At 43.7% G+C, this 21,778-nt stretch overlaps 2 protein-coding genes across 2 annotated transcripts; one reads left to right on the forward strand and one right to left on the reverse strand.

Annotated features, from left to right (window-relative positions):
• Positions 1 to 16,557: 16,557 nt before the first annotated feature.
• Positions 16,558 to 17,788, reverse strand: LOC122396353 (prion-like-(Q/N-rich) domain-bearing protein 25). Its single transcript, XM_043394665.1, has 6 exons — positions 17,604 to 17,788; positions 17,381 to 17,530; positions 17,190 to 17,318; positions 16,967 to 17,110; positions 16,722 to 16,838; positions 16,558 to 16,644 (listed from the first exon to the last, which is right to left on the reverse strand). Exons 1-6 carry the CDS (start codon positions 17,665 to 17,667, stop codon positions 16,580 to 16,582), a joined length of 669 nt encoding a protein of 222 aa, XP_043250600.1. The 5' UTR covers positions 17,668 to 17,788; the 3' UTR covers positions 16,558 to 16,579.
• A 343-nt stretch (positions 17,789 to 18,131) lies between these two features.
• LOC122396268 (neurogenic locus notch homolog protein 1-like) lies at positions 18,132 to 21,494 on the forward strand. The gene is made up of 7 exons (XM_043394501.1): positions 18,132 to 18,306; positions 19,262 to 19,426; positions 19,507 to 19,641; positions 19,716 to 19,853; positions 19,928 to 20,200; positions 20,266 to 20,412; positions 20,479 to 21,494. Exons 1-7 carry the CDS (start codon positions 18,222 to 18,224, stop codon positions 20,553 to 20,555), a joined length of 1,020 nt encoding a protein of 339 aa, XP_043250436.1. The 5' UTR covers positions 18,132 to 18,221; the 3' UTR covers positions 20,556 to 21,494.
• Positions 21,495 to 21,778: the final 284 nt, after the last annotated feature.

Below are 21,778 nucleotides of genomic sequence, written 5' to 3' on the forward strand. Positions count from 1 at the left end.
AGTTTGATTAAATTTCACTTTGATATCGCGGGCACAAGTTTCGTCTCGTGACTGGGGACGAATAGTCGCCGGTTACCATATTAATTCGCGACCGCGGCCATCAAAGGCTCGCCCAGTTCTCGTCAAGATAAATCACGATGAAGGACGAGCAGCAGGTTAGTGACAAAAGCAGAGCAAGTCCTTGGAACCGAGAGGGTCGACGTGCTCGTATAAATTCTCTTTCTGCGAGTTTTTCTGTCATCGAGCGACGTCCGACACGAAAGGGGCGGCGATAAACTTCACGAGCAGTTCGCAGGCAGAAATCGCTCGTCGTATATCTCGAATAGGCGCATTATGCCGAAATATTAACGCCCAGGATTCCAAGCACCGGCTATTCTCTGCAGAACACCGACGAATCGCAAACTCGAAGGAACTTTTCCTTCAAATATCGGCGTCCTGAATTTTTGCTACCCTCCGAACCGTTGATATTTCTTGCATCTTCGAAGCGTTCATTCAATAACGTAGTAGATATTCCGTTGTTAGCTAAACATTTATATATGCCAACTTGTTCACGAAATATTAACACGAATTCAAATAAAAATTTAATGAAACAAATCGGAAGCATCAACGCGAACGAAACTCTCTGTTATATGTACGTATATGTAGAGGAAGAAGCGATATGCCGTGATAACTGATGGTTTGACGCGTTCGCGCAAAGACTTTGACCCGTTCGAGTGGTCCTTACCGTCAACGCGACTGTCCCGAACCCCGTAAACTTCACCATTATCGGTGTCGTCTCCGACATCGATCATAAAGAGAGAGAGAGTGCACGACGTTAGAGAAACAAATGCTTCGACGCGTTGAATCAGAGAGTTAGGAGCGTTAAACAAGTTCGACGCGATCGATAATGTTTTTCGATCGTATTGTGGTCACCACCCTGCTATCCGTCCACTCTTTCGACATTTAAATTACAACGTATCGCGAAGAAATTTCATCGATCCCGATTCTATCGTTGCATAAATCAAGATTGGTAATCCTACCACTCCCTGCCTCGTTATCGTCGAGTTCAAAGGAAACCTCCATTTACAGGAATGTCACGTTCTCGCTGAAACCACCCATCGTTTATTCTACTCTGTTCGAGTAAAATTGATAGATCGTCCGTCTACCAGACAACCAATGTACACCGAGAGAGTTACCGATTTTCCTGCGTCGTTCGCGTACAGACAAATACCTCGAAACGTTGCGAGAAATGAGATATGAACATAACTACATATATGGAATTCTGGTCGGCGCGAATTTAAAACTATTTATCTATCGCTGGTCACTCGAATCCAATCACGCTCGATTTATAAAAGGAACGCGAGCGTACGCGCGTAAGTGAAAAACACGAGCATGCCGCGGCGCTAGTTTTAATAACATCATTTTTTCCCCGCCCCGTTCGGTCGGCGTTCACCCTCGTTTTATTTATTTTTTCATCGGCCGTGGAATTTTTATTAAAGTAACTCGAGGCCCTTGTACTCGTCAGCTCGATAAATTATTTCGTTAATTATAAAATATTCGCCCTTTGCTTTACGCTTGGTCGTTGCTCCGTTAAGGGCTCTTTTAAAAGCAGTTCGGATACGACGGCAACAAATTTTGACCCCGCCAAGCGACGTAACTCCGGCGTGTTCGATGAAAAAAATATCGGCAATTTCTCGCTTCGTTTACGGGAAAGCGGAGACCGACACGCGCGTCAGAAATTTCTTTTATATTTTCACAATTTCACTCGGCGACGATACGCGTGGAAATTATTCCCAGGATAGCGCGTGCATCGTTGCCGTGAAATAGATATTCGCGTAGACGAGGAGTTTTCCGAGTATTTTTGCTGGTCGTTTCGACGGGTCCTCACCGGTGAAGTGCGTGTTTCGACGTCACTCGTTAGGCAGGGAGGGTGGTAATGCAGCAGGCTCGTGCCACGTCGCGTTAAAATAATCGAGTTAAGCGACTGTAGAGAAAATAATCTGATTACCTCTGGCACGTGCCCAGTCTCGTTAACCACGACACAATCATAATTTGCGTTCCGACCAACACCGGACGTCTTTTACATACATATATTACGCGGTGGGGCACCAACGACCCACACCGACGGTAGTCGACGATATTACGACGCGATCGGATGTCTTTATTTAAACGAACGATAACGAAGTCCGGTCGGAAGCCAAATTTTCTCCTCGATTTTCGAAGCAATGTGATTGGAAAAACGACTCGATGCGAAAACAAAGTCGTTAAAGTATGCTTTCGCCGGGAAAGAGCTTCTGCTATAAGCGTATCCTCGAGACTAAAAACAGAGGAGGAAACGTAGGACGAAAAGTAAACGATACCGGCAGAAAAACTTGGCAATTTGTAAGTTACGAGGCTTAAAGAGACTCCGCGGAAGTAGCGACCAGGCGGGGACACCTGGGTACCCGTAAACGTTGCAAACTTTCTTTCACCTTCCGGAAAAACAATCGGGCTACATAATTTTCGGCGAGCACGCGAACAAAGTGTCTGCCAGCGGATGAAAAATTGAACGGTTCGTTGAAAATTATTAAACAACGTTCCGCGACAACGTTTTGTCAATGTCTACAAGTAAAATAAAGACGTTTCCATCTCGAGAATCGAAACAACAACCAAATATCCCAGCTCCGACCTACCGATCGTAACTCACGGTTCCACGAAGATCCGTATATCGATCACCGTAGATCCTTTCGCGTCGCCCTCGAGGATCCGATGCAAAAACGAAAATACGCGCAGACGCGGAGGATGTATTTCTCTTTTTCTGTTATTTCGAGACCTCGATTTTTCTTTTCTCTTTCTGTTTTCACCTGGAAACGTTCCCTCTGTCGAATACCATCGACGTTCGATGCTCATTCTTACTTTATTTCTTTTATCGAATTTGTCCCCCTTTGGCGCACAGCTTAAGAGAAATTAGGGAACGGAGACAAAATTTAAATATACCGGAGCAAAGGAAAGTATAAGATTCCAGGATAAAACAGTTATTCTAAATAGGTTTCGATCGGATCGAGAACGTACATATTTTACGTTTCGACTCGCGTTCGTGATTTTATTATGGAACGAGTAGTGGTCTCGAGTAGAATGAAAGTTTCATCGGGTTTAATAAAAATTCAAGACAACGTGGCCGACAGACAGACTTTTGTCCGTAAGTTCCCGGAATCGCTCGGTTCCTCGTCGATCTCGCCGGTTCCTCGATCCGTGCATTAACGACATTCGCGGCGCGCAATTAGAGAGTACCGGTTTAATTAAACCGATGGTGTTTAAATTTCTGTGCCGCGTGTCGCTATATATGCTCGGGTAACAATTATTTTTCTTCTTTCATCGAAATTTGGAATCGTACCAGAGACGACACCGCGTCGCGTCGCGGCTTGCTACGTGCCAAGAAATTGTTCGCGGCCCGATTAATATCCTAATGGATGACGCGTTGTCATTCGATTCCGGAAGTTCCGATTCGCGAACGGTTCTTCGGGAAGAAAAATTCCTTTACTTTTTCGATCGCTGTTTCGATTCGAGGAATTCCGTCTTAATAAAATGAGATCGAAACCCAGTGGACTGATTAGGAATGCCAGCAGCGAGGTGTCACGCCACAGAGAAAGACCTTGAACCTACGGAAATTAATCTCGTGCACGGTTGTACGAGCGTAGCGGGGGTTAGAAACTTTGGTCAATTACGAGGGTCGAGCCTGAGCAGCCCCACAAGGGATGATCGAACAGTGAATGTCACTGGATCGGACCCGCCAGCAAATTGCTTCCTCCCGATTGAATCTCTTTCTTCGTCGCCCTCTGCTCCCGCCTAGAAAACCTTCCTAAATTCAGCCGGAAATTGCCGGGTGATCGTTTCAAATCCGATCGACGCTCGATATACCACAGGCAAAGATCGATCAGCCCTTTCAACGTACAAAAATAAGCTTGGCCCATTTGAATGTTTATCTCTCGGTGCATGGTCGAGAGCAGAAGACTCGTCTCCGATTTCGTCTCGCAAGGTAAATACGTGATATCGAAATTATGCAATAAAGGAGGATTTTCGCGCAAACAGCGAGGAAAGAGGAGCGAATTCGTAAAATAGGGAGAGCGGAAGAAGAAGATCCGAGGTACGTCGGCTCGAGAAGCTCGCAGTTACCTTAGATACGCGTAGATGAACAGAATACCTTCCCTCCCGGTGCACCGCGCCACACCCCATCGGTGAAACAGCCCGCATTGTCTTCGTCTCGAATCCTCCATTGTTTTATTCGAGCTTGACGCGAATCCCCTCTGACGCGAGTCTAGATTCGGATATCCGTTGTCTACGAGCAGCCCGGCCGTCGTGTTTGCCACGTCGAACACGTAACTCGGCACATGTTTTCTCGCGTAAAGGACAACGGGTAAGCGCGAACCACCGAACAAAATTCTCCAGAGTTTACAAGACCAGCACCGATGGACGTAAAATTTGTTTAGCAAATAAGTGAAGGCTGCACCGTGCGCGTACTACTTGCATCTAGAATCTCGTACGCTAGGAACGCATTAAGGCTCGAATAACGAAGTACGCGAATGGCAACCGGTGGTTCTAACTACGGCTCGAGTTACAAAACGGCTTCGCCTTCCTATCGTCGACCTTTCACCCCGTGTCATCGGGAGGCCGGCTCGCTACGAGCTCGGCTTTAAACGATAAAGTGGCAAACTAATCGGTGGTACGCGACTCTGCCGCTATACGTGCAGAAAGGAGATAATGGACACCGATGCCATCAGGATGCATCAGACTAACCGCGATACATACAGCTTCCCTCCCCGTCTACGGCCATTCCTGCCCTTTATTCTCTCTTTTCTTTGTACAACGACTTTATTTCATGTACTAAAAAGGAAAACGACTGTTGGATTTCCTAACCGTCTCACGTTGTTACAAAAATCATCTCCAGTGACGATTGTATATGTCTGGAGTTTTGGTCATGGGTTCTAGGACGAACTGCGCTTCACTCTCGCCTTTCTTCGTCACAGTCTTGTAACAGATCTCTTAGAGAACAGAACTGAACTCTGAGATATACATTTTACGTATCATTTAATAAAAAGTACATTCTACCAGTAATTATTGTCGTTTCATTCGAATCACACGTCCCATAGCCCTACCTTTTCCAATAACGACAATTGCATTGCATCGAGACAAGGATGGGAAATTGTGCCGTTTTTTAAACCTTGTGCCGCCTTGATTCAATATTTATAATTCAATTTGAAAGGTCAAAAGTGAGATCGCGGTGTTATCCGAACGAAACGCGTAACTACGAGAACGTTCGTTCCAAGTTGAGTAAAAATAACCGTTTCGCGCGGCGAGACGGGAGCTTTGTTTACAACGAGACAGAGTTTAACAACATCCTCGACAGCTTTGGCGACCGGCAAATTAACCACGCGGCAATATTTGTACGACCATGTAATAATAATAACCGCGGCCGACCGACTCGTTGTTTCGTCCTTTAATAAATTTATCAACAGCCGTAACTCTTTTGCTGGCACGCCGCAACTGCCGTAATTCACCATTTCCATAATGTTTCCAAGTTGCGGAGTGTCGGTACATTTTCCGCGCGCGAATGACGCGCGCATCGTGTATAAATTCTTATTTAAAAACTGGGCGACGCGACGCGACGCGACGCGGTGCGCCTCGAAACTTTCAACAAAACACGGACTATCGATAAAAAGGAAAACGCAGTGACACAATACGCGACATTACGCGTAAAAACGGAATGGTTATATGTATTATACTCGAAGGTAAAATTGCACGCAGAAACGCAAGTTGGTGCGAAATTGGTAGAAAGGTAAATTGTACCGAACGAGGAAACGGTGCTCGCAAAACACCCCAAAGTCGTATATTTCGCGCTTAAACTGTTCAAGTTGGCGCAAAGAGTGTCCATTATTAGGGATTCTCGAACGAATTATCGCTGTTAAGGTATTGTCGGTGATTTTCCGAAGCGCCTATAGGCCGTGCCGTCGTCTCTTTAAACGCAGAGATCCGGCTCGGTTTTGGAAAAACAAGTATTCCTATATCTCAAAACTTTGGCAATAGTCCTATCCCGTGTCGGTTGAATCGTGGCCCGCCGAAATCCGTGACCGCCCCCGTCCCTTTGCGCTCGTATATGAACACGTACCCTCCACCGAACGGGTGTGTTGTTTCAGAACTTTCCTGCAAAACTGCTATAATTCAGACGCCGCGCCGCCCCGTTGCCGTGCAGTTAAAACCACCACTTTTTCCTGCCATTTACATCCAACCTGGACCGGATAATCGACCGCGAACCCTAACGAAACGATGGAAATTTTGCCGGTATTTCGGCGAACCAAAGATAACTAGTAGTACATGATAGATAGTACGTTTCTTCTTTGCTCGCCAGTCGCTCTGGAAACTCTTTGGAAATAACCAAGTGAAAAATGAACAAATTTGCTCCAGGTTACCGCGATACGACGAACCAATCTCCGAACAATCGTTTGCGATAAAAACTTATCGAACAACACTATATCGATACATGTCTTGAACTGGTGTTGTCTTTCAAATAAATTTCGACGAGAATTTGAATAATAGGATAGGATGCACGGTTTTTTCCGCATTTTTTCTTTGAAATCGCGTTCGCGCGAAGACGCGTTTTGCTGGAAACTCGTTTTGAAACATCGACCGGTGCTTTAGAGTATTCTATCGTTTTAAGTAACGGTTTACATATTCCCCCGATACATGTACATTTTCATCAATCTACAAAACAAGCGATCGCTTTTTATCCAACGGAACGCGGATGTAAAGACTGCTTTTATACTTGGTGAAATATCTCCGAAACAATGATCATTATCGGCACTCAAAGCGATTTGTCGTTCGAACGTAACAATGAACCAACGAAGCGATTAAATCGGTGAATTCGAATCTCAGAGTGCCGCGCAATTTTTTCTCGTAATTAAGAAACGTTTCTTCCCTCGATGGCGAACGTTAATGCGTTTTTAAGACGGAAAAGACCCAACGAGAGAGATTACCGAATCGTCGTGAAAGTAATAATAACGTGGTGATTTTTTTAAAAATACATGAAGATTATCGAAACGTTTGTATCGGTGGTAGTTCGTTGCAAAGAAAGTACGATGCACGTAAAATAGTTTGCCGGGAATTTTCGATCGGCCGCGTCCTTGGCAAGTTTTTCGTGCTCGCGTTTTTCTCTAAATTAAACTAAACCGGTGCACGGTGGTAAACGATAAGCGACGTTGTTCATTCGCCAAGAATAACCCGACACCGTAACAGTGATTATCGAAGTGGTATGAAATAACGTTCGAGCGACGACGGTATCGATTGCACGTCGGTTACCACGATATGGTTTCAGCTTTGACGATTCCTTCGTACCGACAAACTCGTCTAAACGCGAGCAGAGAAAACTGAATCTACGATCCGCCTAACAACGTACGCCCCGTTTTCGGTGATCGTCTTCGTTACGTTTCCAACGACCGGGTATATCCACCCTGGAACGAATCATCGCTCTCTGTCGAATATTATGCGCGTAAGGATGGAACGCAGACCGCAAAATGGCGGGAGGCATCGGTTGGCAGGAAATAAATCGGTATGACGAGACGAGAAGGAGAGAGGGAGAGAGAGAGAGAGAGAGCAAGGTTAGCCCATAATTTGACATCAGTCGTGTTCCGTCGGTAACTCTGGCTTAATTACATTCCACGATGCCTGCCGCTCATTGTATCCTCGGACGGAGTTATGTTTCCCAGGACAAGGAAGGAGACGGAGACGGAGACGGCTCGAAAGTTGAAAGGAATTTGGTAGCGACGCGAGGCGAGTCGGAGTAGAAAATGCATCGAAAATCGCTCGAAGGGTTTGGAAAATGTCAAGCTACGGATGTATCAATGTATGAAATCGGGAGCAGGACGAGAGGGCAAGAAGCGTCGCGTCGCGAACATGGGGACGCGCAAAGACGATAGAGGTAGAAAAGTGGCGCGGGAAGATAGATCGGTCGAGCGGCGATCTAATTTTATCCGTGGGAGGGCTGGTTTCTCCCACACAGTGAAAAGGGAAAACGAGCTTTTGCGGGGCGACCTGTGCAGGCCGGGATGAAAAAAGCCTGCTCACCGGAGCTTACGACGACGGAAAACCGAAGCGATCGACGTCATCGAGGCTTGTTGGGCTTCTGGAAGCTTTGATCGCTCGGCCGGATGCCGTTTCTCGTCAAACAGAGACAAAGTCGGAACGAACGAGGCTGCGCTTGCAACGAAAAAGGACACGTTGCGTCCATTATACAATTTTACTCTCGCACCGGGCTCGGACCAAAATCTATGGACCATCGGTTTACCGATCACCCGACGAAACGTTTTGCAATTCGTGGCCTGGTTACCGGACCTCGAACAATTTCACCCCGATACCCGAAGCTTATGTAGATACATGGTATATCGGCTTGACGCACGATTTATTTCAACGCGACGACGATCGATTACCTGATAGACCAACTACCTTAACCGACTAAAAAGATTTATCAAGTTACGCGGAATATAAATCGTATTTATCGATACGCTCAACGTTTTTATATCGAGACGCGTGAATCCGGTTAAATTAAACCTCGTAGCCGACGCAGACAATTCCTCCTCAACCTATCATCTTCTTTCCTAGCGTTCGCGATCCATCCATTTCCCAGGGTCTGCGAGTCCTCGAGACGAAGAAAGGCGACCGACACGGCCGATGACGGGGAGTAAACGAGAATGTCGGGCTAAATTGCTCGTCTTGCGTTCTTTCTTCCTCAAAAACCGGCAAGATACGACGGATGGTTCGCCGTGACCGTGCGGCTTTTTTGCGCGGATAAACGATTAAGAGACACGAGATAGGACGGAAGCCGAGATTGATCCGACGAATCGAGACGACTCGTCTGTCTGGTCTTTCGTTCATTGACCCGGCCGTAACAACTGGAAATTAATCGTCGCGCAAGCTGGTTAAAATTCCGCCAAAATAGACCAGTCGTGCTTTGAAAAATTATCTATACGTTCGGTTGTTTCACGCGTTGTTAACAGCTTCCCCCCTTTCTACGTTTATACATATGTATATCGATAGTAGCTGCAACGCCAGGCCACGCGTCAAATAAATACCGAGTACCTGATACCGGCAACTATAACCGTAACGAGAGGAGTTGGAACGATCGTTATCAGACTAACCACACCGATCGTTTAAAGTCCGAGCTTCTCGACCACGAACAGCCCTGGCATAGTTCAAGAACTTGCCCCTCGGATACGCTTCGATAAATACGCGGGGCTTATAGCTCCGAATAGACTAACGTTCGAGGAAAAACTGAGAAACACGATCAAACATTCATTTCCTCGTCGAAGAAAAGTATTTTGCGTTTACGCTTCCTAGTACTTACGAGAGAACGGTTTACCGGGATATATCTATGTACACCTGGGCGAAAAAATCTGACGACCTCTGTTGCGACGAGCACAAAACTATTCTGTTCTACGAAAATCCCAGTCGACGTTCGAAAGACGGCATTTTCAAATATTGCGTCCTCCCCGGACTATTGCGGCCAGATTGTTTTTTTTGTGCGTCGCGAAACCGTCGCGTCGCGCATACCTAACGCACAATTAGTCGGCGTGTAATTCCAGCCGGGCATCGTGCTTTGTCCAGCTGCTGGCGCTGATAAAGAAGAAACAAAATAAAAGGTACGAAAGGAGAAGGAGGCGGTCGTAATTAGAGTGTCGCACGACGCGACAGATGCGTCGTCCCCTTTAATTGCTAAACGTCGAGACACGGGTACTAGCTTGTTGGCGTCGACGCATTTTCCGAATGCATTTCCAAGGCGGATCGTACGACGTTATTTTACCTTTCTAAGGGTTTCTATATCTGGGTCAAGGACTGACACGCGAACCTTGACACGAGTCGCGGATTCGCTGGACGACTGATAGCTGGCGTCTCGCGGTCGCGTAGTTATTGGGTGTGTCGGACGATATTGGTCTAGAGAACGAATTTCGAAGGATACCAGGGGCCCCGATGGATTCTTATACGATGCATTCTGCCAACGAACGATCCAACAGGTTCAGGTTCGTTTGCAACTACCCTTCTGTTCGAGCTAAGCGAGCATCCGTTTTCGAGCGGTTTCACGAGAAGCACTCGATCCAAGAGGACGAAATATGTACATAGAATCGTCGGAAAGGAGCAATCGATGGATCGAGAGTAAAACCGAGGTGTAGGGAACGGAGGCTCGATGAATTTTTTCAAATATACGTATAATAAGTGGCATCGGCACGCTTGCGATTCTCCGTGAAAGCGGAAATGTAAATTCAGCAGTTTCGCCGACCGGAAGGGGAGAACGACTGGTCTCTTGTAATGCCGGCATTAAAATTGCAAACCGTGCAACGGGCTTGCCGAACCCTCCGTCTTCTTCTATCCTCTCTATCCCTCTTCCACCCTCCTCTCTCTCGACGACTATGATTGTCCGCAGAGATCTTCAAGTACTAACGTGGAAACAGTGTTCGAGCAGCAGTAAATGAAAGCCGCCGTTAGTCATAGAAACGCGACTGCGGATGCGTCATATTAAAATCCAGCATTGTTCGTCTTCAATGCGGACGACGACGCCGGGAAACCGAGTTACGGCTAGGAGGGGGGAACAGAGTTGGAAGCCGACGGAATATACGTATGCATGTATACAGAGTGCTCGCGTCATTGTTATCCAACCTTTTCCTTGTATACGTATGCCGCGAAAAGACAAAATATTGACAAATCTCAACGGTCTAAACTCTCTTAAACAACAATCTAAATACCTAGGAAGTACTTGGATGGCCACGCTAAACTAAAGTCTGCTCAACTATGATCGTTTCTGACACCTTGAATCCTTTACCGATCCTCTTCGATCGTAAAAGTAACCGTAAGATAAGAAGTTAATGTATTTTATCTTTTTCGTGCAAAACAGAAAGAAATTCTTTGCTTTCTTCGCCCTTTTTCCAAGTTAATTAACAGAGACGAATACACCTACGTCGTGTGATATTTTTCATCGTTAAGACTATTCTAATCCAAGATAATTTTATACGCAAAGCAATATTTTCTTAAATACGTTAATTCAAATATTTATGGTGTACGTTGTTAATGTCGTAAAACTAGAACCTTTTCGCTCTTACGTGTTAAACTACAAATAGAATAAAACAAGTCGTTTCGTCGCGACAAAAAAATGCCAAGCTTGATGACAAAAGATGGCGAGAAATAAATCGCAATCGTGCTCCGATAGATTCTCGAAACCGTTAAAATCATATAAAATTACACGCGTCACGTGTGATTGTATGGTGTTCGAAAAGGACGGAAGAACGTGGCCTTGGAAAAAAATCGAGTTTGCATGCTTTGTAAACAAACGGTTCAGCGGCCAAACGTGACTAATGGCCGACATAAACAAACAATAGGCAAAACGCGACTCAACAGGCGATCGTTTGAAAAAATGGTAAATTTTAAATACGAAGGTATAACGATCGAGAAACGTGAGAATAAAATTTTGACGATCGTACACGTTCGACATTGGGAAATAAATGTGCACATAAGTAAATATATATGGGGTACAAACATCGACACCGCGGTGAGTTAGAGTCTGTTGTATGTACATCGACGCGCGAGATCGTTCCAGACCGGAAACATGCTTTCTGATCAATCACTTGGACTGCTTACCTCTGTACATCCGTTGATAAACGTCCTGACACGTATTCTCCTTGATTTTCGACACAACCACCGACAAGTCTAACCCAGACCCAACGCACGAAACAAACCAGCCGACCGACCGCGCACCGACTACGAAACTCGCTTGCTCGCGTTCGTGCACGATCGCGCCTAACCGACCTTGTGGCGACATCTCTTCGACCAGCTGCGCCACCAGAGGGCTATTTCATATCCTACAAATATTTTAAATATTATGAGATAATTCGATTAGTCACTTTTATTTCTATCATTATCGCTATGCTACTCCACACATTTTCAACGATATTACGTAACAACTTTCTTCTATTGCTACATCTCATCACCGACTGGACATTCAACCAGAGTTTCTCGTGGAACTCGAGTATCGACCTTGCGAAAGGAACCATCGAAATTGCCAACGTATACAAATTCATGAACCTCGATTTTCATGTGGCACGAACTGAACTGTCGATCTCGTAAAAATCAATGGTTTCGGTACAGATGAGATGTACAAATAGACGTTACATTCGATGTATTTTTCGACTCATATCATTTCGGTGCCACCTCGTCTGTGTCGGTGAAATTCGCTTATTACCAACAGGCTATAGAAAACCATCATGGCGCTTATTATGGTAGGAAATGAAATTACTGAAATTCTGTGGTTTTTACCACAGACGAGGTATACTACACTGTGGTAAGAGCACAGACGAGGTATATGAATAGACCTTTCACCTAATGTAATTTTTCGGCCGGAGTTTCTGGGGTCCCGGGACCCCATTACCATTTTCGTATCACTCGCAACGTTATCAACAGATTTAGAAATTAACACAAGAGGAAGTGAGACGGAAAATAAAATTACATAAATTTTATTATTTTTTAACGGAATGAAAGCTGTATGGTCCAGAATTGAGCATCGATCGATTAATTTCATTGGAATAACCAATCGATCGAGATTATTTAAAGATTTCAAAATTATTAAAATACGTAAGAATCTCATTGATAAATACACCGCAAATCCTCTATTTTTTATTGTAAATTGTAATATATTATTTATTTAAAAACTAACTCGGCAAAAACGTATTTGCGACTCGAAATCAGTGTTATTAGACCGCACACCAGGACGAACAAGGTATGTGGAACTATAAGAAGAACGCAGCCATTAGCTCATATTATTTCCTATGTAATTAATAATTGTATTAATTACATACTAAATAATATGACCCAGGTCTCACCACGTGGAGGTTGCTGCGAGTGGAGACCCGAAGGGAGATAGATGGAATCAAAGTTCCATCGATCTCCCTTTTAGCTAAGCTTAGCTACCAAGTAATTATTTCGTTTAAAAAGGGATGAAGCTAAATTATGGGATACGCGACGCGACGCGATGCTGAACCGTGCAGCAGATCTTCGGATCGAATCAACACTGCCCTTGGTAGATTGATTCCTATTTCTAGCAATCGATCTATCATGGGTAGGCGACTAGATCTTTCGGACAAACTGGACGGCCGATCACATGTTTCGATCGATGAAACAGCGGTGATCGAAGCTAGGAACCAGAGAACGAGTCGAGAGAAGCTACTTGTTAAATAATTACTTGGAAATATTGGGAGACGCGTACGATAGGGACTTAAAATTAACGTCGAAGCTCAAGTCTGGTCAAGTTGAAACTAAAATTCGGACGATAGAAGGAAACAAAGTTCCTTGGATGTACCAAGCAATTATTTGGTTAAAAAGAGGGACGAAGTTAATTTGAGGGACACGCGACGCGACACGACGCGACGCGAAGCTGAACCGTGCAGCGGATCCGAGGATCGAACCTACTGCCCTTGCTAACTAGATCTCTACAGGATAACGGACGGCTGCGACTCCGAATCTAAGGTCTCCATTGCTCCAACGCAACCCGCCGGGAGCCCGAAGGACCCGACTCAAGTTGTCTGACAAAGAGAGAGTACCTCTGTTTCAGTGTCGACTTCCGCTGGAAGGTATGCGTTTCCGCAGGATACGGATACTCCACACCTTCCAGCAGAGTACCATTTTCCCTGGATCGAGCTACCAAGGGAAGGCGGTTAGATCTGTCGGGCCAGCTACACGGCCGATCACATGTCTCGATCGATGAAACAGCGGTGACCGAAGCTAGGAACGAGGGAACGAGCGAGAGACACAATCTACTTATTGAATAATTGCTTGGTAGGACACGGAGACACGTATAATAAAGAAGGCTTCGACTTTAATTTTAATACTCGCGACGAAGCTTAAGACTAATCAACTCGGAATTAAAAGTCCCTCGGCGGGCGCGGCGTTCTCCCTCGGTGTCCTTGCGATCAATCCAAATTTAAACTGAAATCAAAACTAATATTTATATTAGTGAGACATGGTAGGAAATTTAATAAACACTTAAAAATAATCTATCACCTAGCTAAAGGGGCTAAACGTAAAAATAGAAATCTTATATTAATCAGTGCCATCGAAACAAATATGGCATATCCATCGACACCATGTTTTACGTATCAAACCGAACATTCTTCTAATGATCGGTATCGTCGAAACGAATACAGTATATACATCGACACAATGTGATACAACTCAAAACGACCATTCGTAACAACGATAGGAACTTGGATCGAGACACCAAATTGAATCAACACCAAACGATCAAACGAAATGGAAGAATCAAAGGAAGTACCTCCGCAGAATATTACGAGAATTCGAGCAAGAAGGTAAAAATAAAAATTCATGGAATCGTGTAGAAACGAATATAGTATATGATTGAAAACAATACTACATTATTATATCCTGCAATACTATACATATCAAAGCATTCACATAAATTCGACAAACAATGTAAAAGTAGAAACATAGAAAAGGAACATTCGTAATAACCAAATAAAATCAGATAGATAAATACAGTTGAATTCACATCAAACAAACAAATAAAAATAATAAAATATAAATAAGTGGAGTGGACTTACTACTTGTTGTCAGTACATAGGGTAGTTACCATAAGGGCCAGCTGTAAAGTAAGAAAATATTCATATTATAGCAACATCGGTTAGATAAACAAGGCAAAATCAGTTCATTGAAGCAAAATTGGCATCAAATGATAGAATAGAAGAGGGGAGAGAATTTTTAAACAGTTCTTACCGTTGGTCATCACCGTCCGGCACTGGTCAGTAGTGGTCAGTAGTGGCAGGAACGCGAATCAGCACTGGTCAGTAGTGGTCAGTATTGGTCAGCATTGGTCAGCATTGGTCAGTATTGGTCAGCCATGGTCAGCTGTGGTCAGCGCTGGCCAGTAGTGGTCAGCAACGGTCCCCGGTTCGCTTTTGGCTATTTGCCTACTCCCGAATTCGCGACGCGACTGAAGAAATCTTCGCAGTGACCCTGCTTATATGACTAAGGTGATGAAAGGGTGGGGAGACCAGTCAGAGCCAAAGTTGAAGATAACAGGTAAGACTGTCTCGTCTACATAGAAACTATTTCGATTGGGTCCCACCTCTTGACCATTTCTGGCTCTTCACTGGACCGCTGACCTTGATGTCCACCTCACTGTTGACCACCAGTGACCATAAACTAGTCATTGTTGATCATCGACCCATTAAAACCATTACGAAGATTAAAGCCTTCTTACGAGGATTCCCTTACAATTTGATGCATGATCTTTTTAACATTTTGTTCCATTTTGGAAGAGTGTATCTCGTTAATTTTTGTCTTTTTGTACGTCAGTTCGAACAATTGTCATACCGAGCGAAAAATTCGGAGGTGATTTCAGCGTCCTCTTCTCATGGATGGCGGTCAGTTGAGAAATTATTCACTGAATTAGTATTGATAGGCAAACAGCTGTAGTTTTGCGTAAATCCATGTGAGTTGGCTATGAAAGGGATTAAAATTCATTTCTAAATCTGTTGATAACGTTGCGAGTGACACGAAAATGGTAATGGGGTCCCGGGACCCCAGAGAAACGGGCCGAAAAAATACATTAGGTGAAAGGTCTACTCGTATACCTCGTCTGTGATATTACGAACCCGAGGGATGCCTCAGGTAAAAATCGCGGTTAGACTGATTTTAGCAAATTATTTACAACTTTAACTAGTCAAGGAATGCCGAATAATTCGTACTTTTCAACTCGTATGCATTTACATGCAACTAGCTGCTGCCTATCACACTAATTCAGTGAGTTTCTCAACTGACCGCCATCCAAGAGAAGAGGCCGCTAAAATCACCTCCGAATTTTCAGGTCGGTATGGCAGTCAGATTAGGCCGCGAAAGTCCATAAGGTGAAAGGTCTATTCATATATCTCGTCTGTGGTAAGAGCACAGACGAGGTATACGGGGTGGCCCAGTCTAACTACCATACCAACCTGAGCATTCGGAGATGATTTTAGCGTTCTCTTCTCATGGATGGCCGTTTGTTCAAAAACTATGGGTCTAAACTGGTCTAAAAAAAATAGATTGGATATAAAGTCTGCTCGTATAGGTGGCCTCGTACAAGTAATGTATATTTTTATACGAATAACAACAATTGAAAATGGTTTTTCGATCGCAAGTGTTTGGCGCGTCATCTAGCGTTTCAGCCAAAGAACTATTTCTCGAGAAACTTCGGCAGCCTGCCGTAAATGACGAAACTTTAATAAATAAATCCTGATAATTTAATACGGTTATACTCGTTGAAATTTCCTTGTACAAGATTTACAAAATCGCAATCAAGTGTTAGAAATTCCTTCGAGTAACATTTATTGAATTCGGTTTTGGGCATCATGACATTAGATTGGATTAGAAAGTTCACCTCGAGTATTTTCCAAATATCAGAACATACCTATATTATTTTTGAATTGCCAACGCTGAAAAATCTATTTATCCGATAGAGCATGTGCCACAAGTAGTATAAATAATTTATTATTATTAATTAATTAATTAATTATTAGTAAATTTGTTTAGAGATACTGTTCTAAAAAAGTCGATGTAGTAACGATAAAAGTATCAGTGGAATTCCAAGAATTGCGTACATGGAAGCTGAAAAAAAGATGATCATCGTTAAATCAACGGGTTCACCGAATTAGATTGCAATGAGAAAAGTAATTGTAATTCACCTTTGCTACAATTCGCTCCTCCATCCTTACAAACGCATTGGCTACCTTTGCATATAAGGATATCTTCCTTACCGAGTCCCATGCATTCGTAATCCTTCGTGCACGTGTTGTACAAAACTGTAAAGGGCGTGTTTAATAATTTAGTTTCTTTGTTGCGAGCCACTCACGTCCAAAACGTTTCTACGTTCGTTCTGGCAGGATAATTCTAACAATCGTTACAAGAGAAGTAAAGTACAAGTAATTACATCTTGTCTGGATGCATTTTCCAGTGTGATTGACAAAGTGGTACCCCGAGACGCACTGACAAATTTCATTGATGCACATAGCACGACCAAGTACGTCTTGACAATCGTCGATCCTCTGACAACGATCGCCCACCATCGACGGCCCTGTAACACGATAAAATATCGTTGCAACCTATACGCATGTATTTTTATTCGGATTTTATCAGCCACGATTACTACTTACTGTTAATACAATTCGAGGAATTGGTCGTGTCCAAAACGTAGGAATCTTTGCAAGCGCATTTCCCTTGTTTGCATTCGGCGTTCGTCATCGATCGACAAGTCGAATCTTCCGTGCAAAATAATCCCTCGCCTGTCGAGAGAAAATTAAGAAAGCAATTTTTGACACGCTAGGGTATGAAAACCGATACTCACTAGCGATGCACATAGTCTTGTCCGGGGTGGGCGAGTAATACTGTTCGCAGATACAGGTCATTTGTGCCTTGCAGAATGCATGCGGAATGCAATTACGATCTCTTATGCATCCCTCGCCGTACTTGGCTGTTCCATATTGCTGAGTAATATCTGTAAACAGAAATTGTAATTTCGTAATCGGTTTCGATGGTTGGTACGTTGAAAGATTATTTTCGATACTCACCGTTCGTGCACGATAGCGATCCGAGAGTCGCGAAAAGCACACCGATCTTCAAAATTTGATTCATTTTAAACGCAACGAACTCGACAAGATCGACTATGATTACAGCACATTACTCGAACCTTTACTGGATAAGAAACGACCAAGATTTGGCAGGAAACTACGCGACGCAACGTACGCCCTCCTGTGATAATCGTTATCTTTTCATTTATCTCTCGCGTATCAAACCGAGTGAATCAGACGATTTGTTCAACGACAAGCGTTAGGGTGGCCTGATTCAAAGTTTCAGGTGCGACAATGCCAACGATCGAGATTTTTCGAAAATTTTCTAAATCACAGCCCCATTTATTCGTAGACAATTCGTTGGAATTTCCTTGTTACGAGTAAATCATCATACTTCCGGTAAGACGCGATCGAACGTTCATCGGTGGTGTCGTGGTCATCAACCGGGAAGAAAATTACGATGGTGGGAGAATATGGATAGCGCGGTTCGACTGGACTTGGCGTTCGTCAGTCGCGTGCTATCGTGAATGCTGGATCACGAACCGATACTCGCCAGTTTCCAAGGACTCGTGCATCACCGTCATTCGCGAACGTCCAACGAGCTCAGTTATCCTCGAGATGAAGAGATGCCCGATGTTTCTCGTACCCGTTCTTGTCGTCGTTCTTGCGACATTTCATTATCGCACGATGGCGGAAAAAATTGGTGAGATCTATCAGATTTTCCGGATATTAGACGTTCCGAAGCCGTTGCTCTCTTCGTAAAAGTAACTTGTATTTAAATACCGTGAATCAACATTATTCTCAACAAAGCGTGTGTGTCTCCTGTTTGAATATTTCGTGTAATATTGATTTCCATTGAAACTCGAGCCTCGAGCAAAAGTAATTAAACGTGGACAGGATACTCGTAATCAAACTCGTAAATGTTTGTTCATATTTTATCGTAAACGTTCCAACTATTCGAGTAAAAATAATTTTCACGCCTGAAACGGTATCGCAGAAATAACCATGATTATTCTCGTTATACCTACGATCACCGAGTCGTATCGAATATGTAGATGTATTTCGGAAATCTAGCGCAGCAAAGATAGAGTCGTTGGAATAGCTGAAAGCTGTTCGACGATCGATTTAACGTCAATTTATTCCAAGTAGTTGCCGCGTCTCGCGTCGACACGATTCCGTCGCTTTCCAAGAAACACACGTAGGAATGTCACGGTAACTTATGTATAATCGTCAACGATCCTCGTTTCAAAATAAAAACGACCTTGTCGAGGCAATGAAAAAAACTAAAATGTCCAGGAATCGGTAAACAATATTGAAACGATATCGATGAAACGTTACTTTGAATTTCCTACTTTTTAAATATTACGCATTGTTCTCGGCTGTCCCCAATTAAGAAAGCAAGTTCGATGCTCGAAAGTATGCAGTTTACAAGATTGCCAGCAAAACCAAGGGTTTCCTTCGCGGCTCGAACTCGCCGCGTTCTTTCTCGACCACATTCAAGTAACCCCTTGCTTCTTGCACTTTGGAAAAGTTTCGCAATTTCATGCTGGTTACGTTTCCTAAGCATCCTTTTTATTTTAATACTATGAAGTATCGATCCTTTGTATAGAAACAACGCTAGGATTCGAAACTAGAATTTCGTCTTTATCTTGTCGCAGATCCACCTATCCCTTGTAAAATTGATCAGAATTGCCCGGTCTTTTCGAATACGTTCAAGGATGTATTCTGCAAGGATGGATTCTGCGTGTGCAAGAACGGGACGGAAAATAGAAACTGTTCCGGTACGGACATTATACGGCAGGGTAACAGGAACGCAGAGAAAGGTTAGCACGTACCATACGTATGTATTTATGTTTTTCGATCAACGGAAAAACCGTTGTTCAGCCAATTATGTTCTCTCCAGGGTCGCTCGTTTCCCATAGTTGCAAGATCAATCAGGATTGCACGATCAGTAATTCTTTCTGCAACACGACGGTGTTACAGTGCGAGTGTTTAAAGAATTATGTATTTTCGAGCAACAGGAAATCCTGCCTCGAAAGTAAGAGAAACAAGCATAATATGGTCACGATTAAAATTTACACTTGGCGTATACCAATAACCTTTCGTTTTTAGAGGCCGAAGGAATCGACTTTCCATGCATCGAGGATAGGCAATGCATCGAATATCTGGCGAACACCACGTGTCAGAACGGGCATTGCAATTGCGTAACTGACTATCATCTCGTGCAAGACGTCTGCTACAAAACGATCGGTGAAAGAAAAAGATTCGTTTAGAGAGCATTTTTGGTAAACGCGTCGACATCGAATCCGAAATTTCTGTTTCAGATTTTAAAAAGCCGTGCACACGATTCGAGGAGTGCTCCCTCGTCGAGGGTGCAACGTGTACCGATAAAAAGATCTGCGATTGTCCCGCGGAAACCGTGATCGATGCGGCCAAGAACAGATGTTTACCAGTCGTTCGGGAAATATCAGACAAATGCACGGAGGACGTGCAATGTTCCACGACCTTTCGGAACTCCGTCTGCGTCGAGCAACAATGTTCTTGTCAAGACGGATATCACTTCGAGCCCGAGATGCTTCGGTGTTTCGTCGACGTGGGTAAGCTTTCGTTTATTCGTCGATCCTTTTTTATTCGTTGTTTCGTTTTCTCATTCGGTTTCCAGGTTTGGACAAAAACTGCGCCAACAAGTACGAATGTTATCAAACCGAAGAGAAAAACGTGACAACGAAAGCGGTCGAGTGCGTGGAAAACGTGTGCGAATGCGCTGAAAATTTTTACAGAGAGGGCAATAGGTGCGTCGATAACGGAGGTAAGCGAAACCGGTGTAATTTCTCTGTCCCAATTTCGATATTTTCAATAATCCATCGTTTTTCAGGTACGCGTTTCTTCGGATCGTCGATAGCGCTTTTCCTCGCAATCTTTCTCCACATCGTGTTCTGCAGGCAGAATTAGGTCTTGGAATGTTCCATTTTCTTTATGTTTTTATTCGTCGATACTAGCCGCGAGAACTCCATTTTCTCGTCGAGTATTTTCATTTTCAGCTACCTCCAATTTACGCGTCCTTCCATAGCCTTACTTGTTTCGAACAGTATCGGATTACATCCACTAATTAGGCTATGATAAATGTAAGCGATAGTCGAATCGTTTGGTCTCGTCCTTACCGTTCGCTTCTTCGTGCTCCAGTCAATACTTGTGGGATCTTATTAAACTTGTCGAGCTATACGAAATTACGCGTCGAGCGCGACGAGAGAATGCGTCGGGTGCATCGAAGCGTGCCAAGACTTCCTTTGGCGTACACGCAATTAACACGCTACAAGTACATATTGTATACGTTTGCTGCGGTGGTTGCGGTGACTCTTTTAAAATCGGAGCAAACTTAAAATTTCTATAATTATTTTATCTCTCGCGAGCACGGAAAGCGAACGTTTATCGAAAGAGGACGAGAAACGCAGCTATTTGCGAAAAGTGCCAATAATATAGATATCGAGACCTATTGAAATCTCATTTTTTATTTTTGCGAATGATAGTAGTATTTTATTTTTTATTTTTTTTACTATGTTACTATTGTCAAGAAATGCGCGAGCGCGCGCGAATCGTACACATATGAAACGTTTCGCTCTAGTCGAACGAATATTACCTTTTTTTACAAACTTGTAGTCTTTCTTTTTAAGAGAACAGTATTATGTAGTATATGTGTAGTTTGAAAACGTTTGTACGAGAGTGTCTCGGAGAAAAGTTTACATAAATTATCATCACTCTATTTTTGGTTATCTTTTTTCAATAAACAACCTCGTATCCTAGCAAATTAGATCGTTAGACTTCACGAAACCACGATGCAGCAGATATTCGTTGTTAATTGTAAATCAATTAACGTTTATCTACGCTTAAAAATTTCCACGTTTTAATTCGATGTAAAAATGCGTATTTTCGACTTCCCTTCCACCGAAATGTTTTGAATTTTTGTTAACGTCCAGGGTGATGGGTGTGTGTAAGGGAGGTCCAGCCACGCGTGAATCATCCGACAGTCAGCTAAAATTGCAATTACGCAACACCACCTTGGTCGGCCAGGTTCGTGACAACATCGAACTTGGTTGACTAATTGTTCGAGTAGACTGTGATACGACTGGCCGAAAATAACTGTGCCATGTGATAAACCCGGTCGACTCACCGGAGTC

Source organism: Colletes gigas, unplaced genomic scaffold, assembly GCF_013123115.1.
Source record: "Colletes gigas isolate AHSC1104 unplaced genomic scaffold, ASM1312311v1 Colletes_gigas_Sc00007, whole genome shotgun sequence".
Classification (NCBI taxonomy): Eukaryota; Metazoa; Arthropoda; class Insecta; order Hymenoptera; family Colletidae; genus Colletes; species Colletes gigas.

Bases quoted from the DNA above. Each gene is read 5' to 3' on its own strand.
- LOC122396353 (XM_043394665.1), bottom strand. From the start codon at position 17,667: ATGAATCAAATTTTGAAGATCGGTGTGCTTTTCGCGACTCTCGGATCG. The intron at 17,531-17,603 runs GTGAGTATCGAA...TTCTGTTTACAG, and splicing joins ATCGCTATCGTGCACGAACG to ATATTACTCAGCAATATGGA. The intron at 16,645-16,721 runs GTGAATTACAAT...TCTTTTTTTCAG, and splicing joins AGGAGCGAATTGTAGCAAAG to CTTCCATGTACGCAATTCTT.
- LOC122396268 (XM_043394501.1), top strand. From the start codon at position 18,222: ATGAAGAGATGCCCGATGTTTCTCGTACCCGTTCTTGTCGTCGTTCTT. The intron at 18,307-19,261 runs GTGAGATCTATC...ATCTTGTCGCAG, and splicing joins CACGATGGCGGAAAAAATTG to ATCCACCTATCCCTTGTAAA. The intron at 19,642-19,715 runs GTAAGAGAAACA...TTTCGTTTTTAG, and splicing joins CAGGAAATCCTGCCTCGAAA to AGGCCGAAGGAATCGACTTT.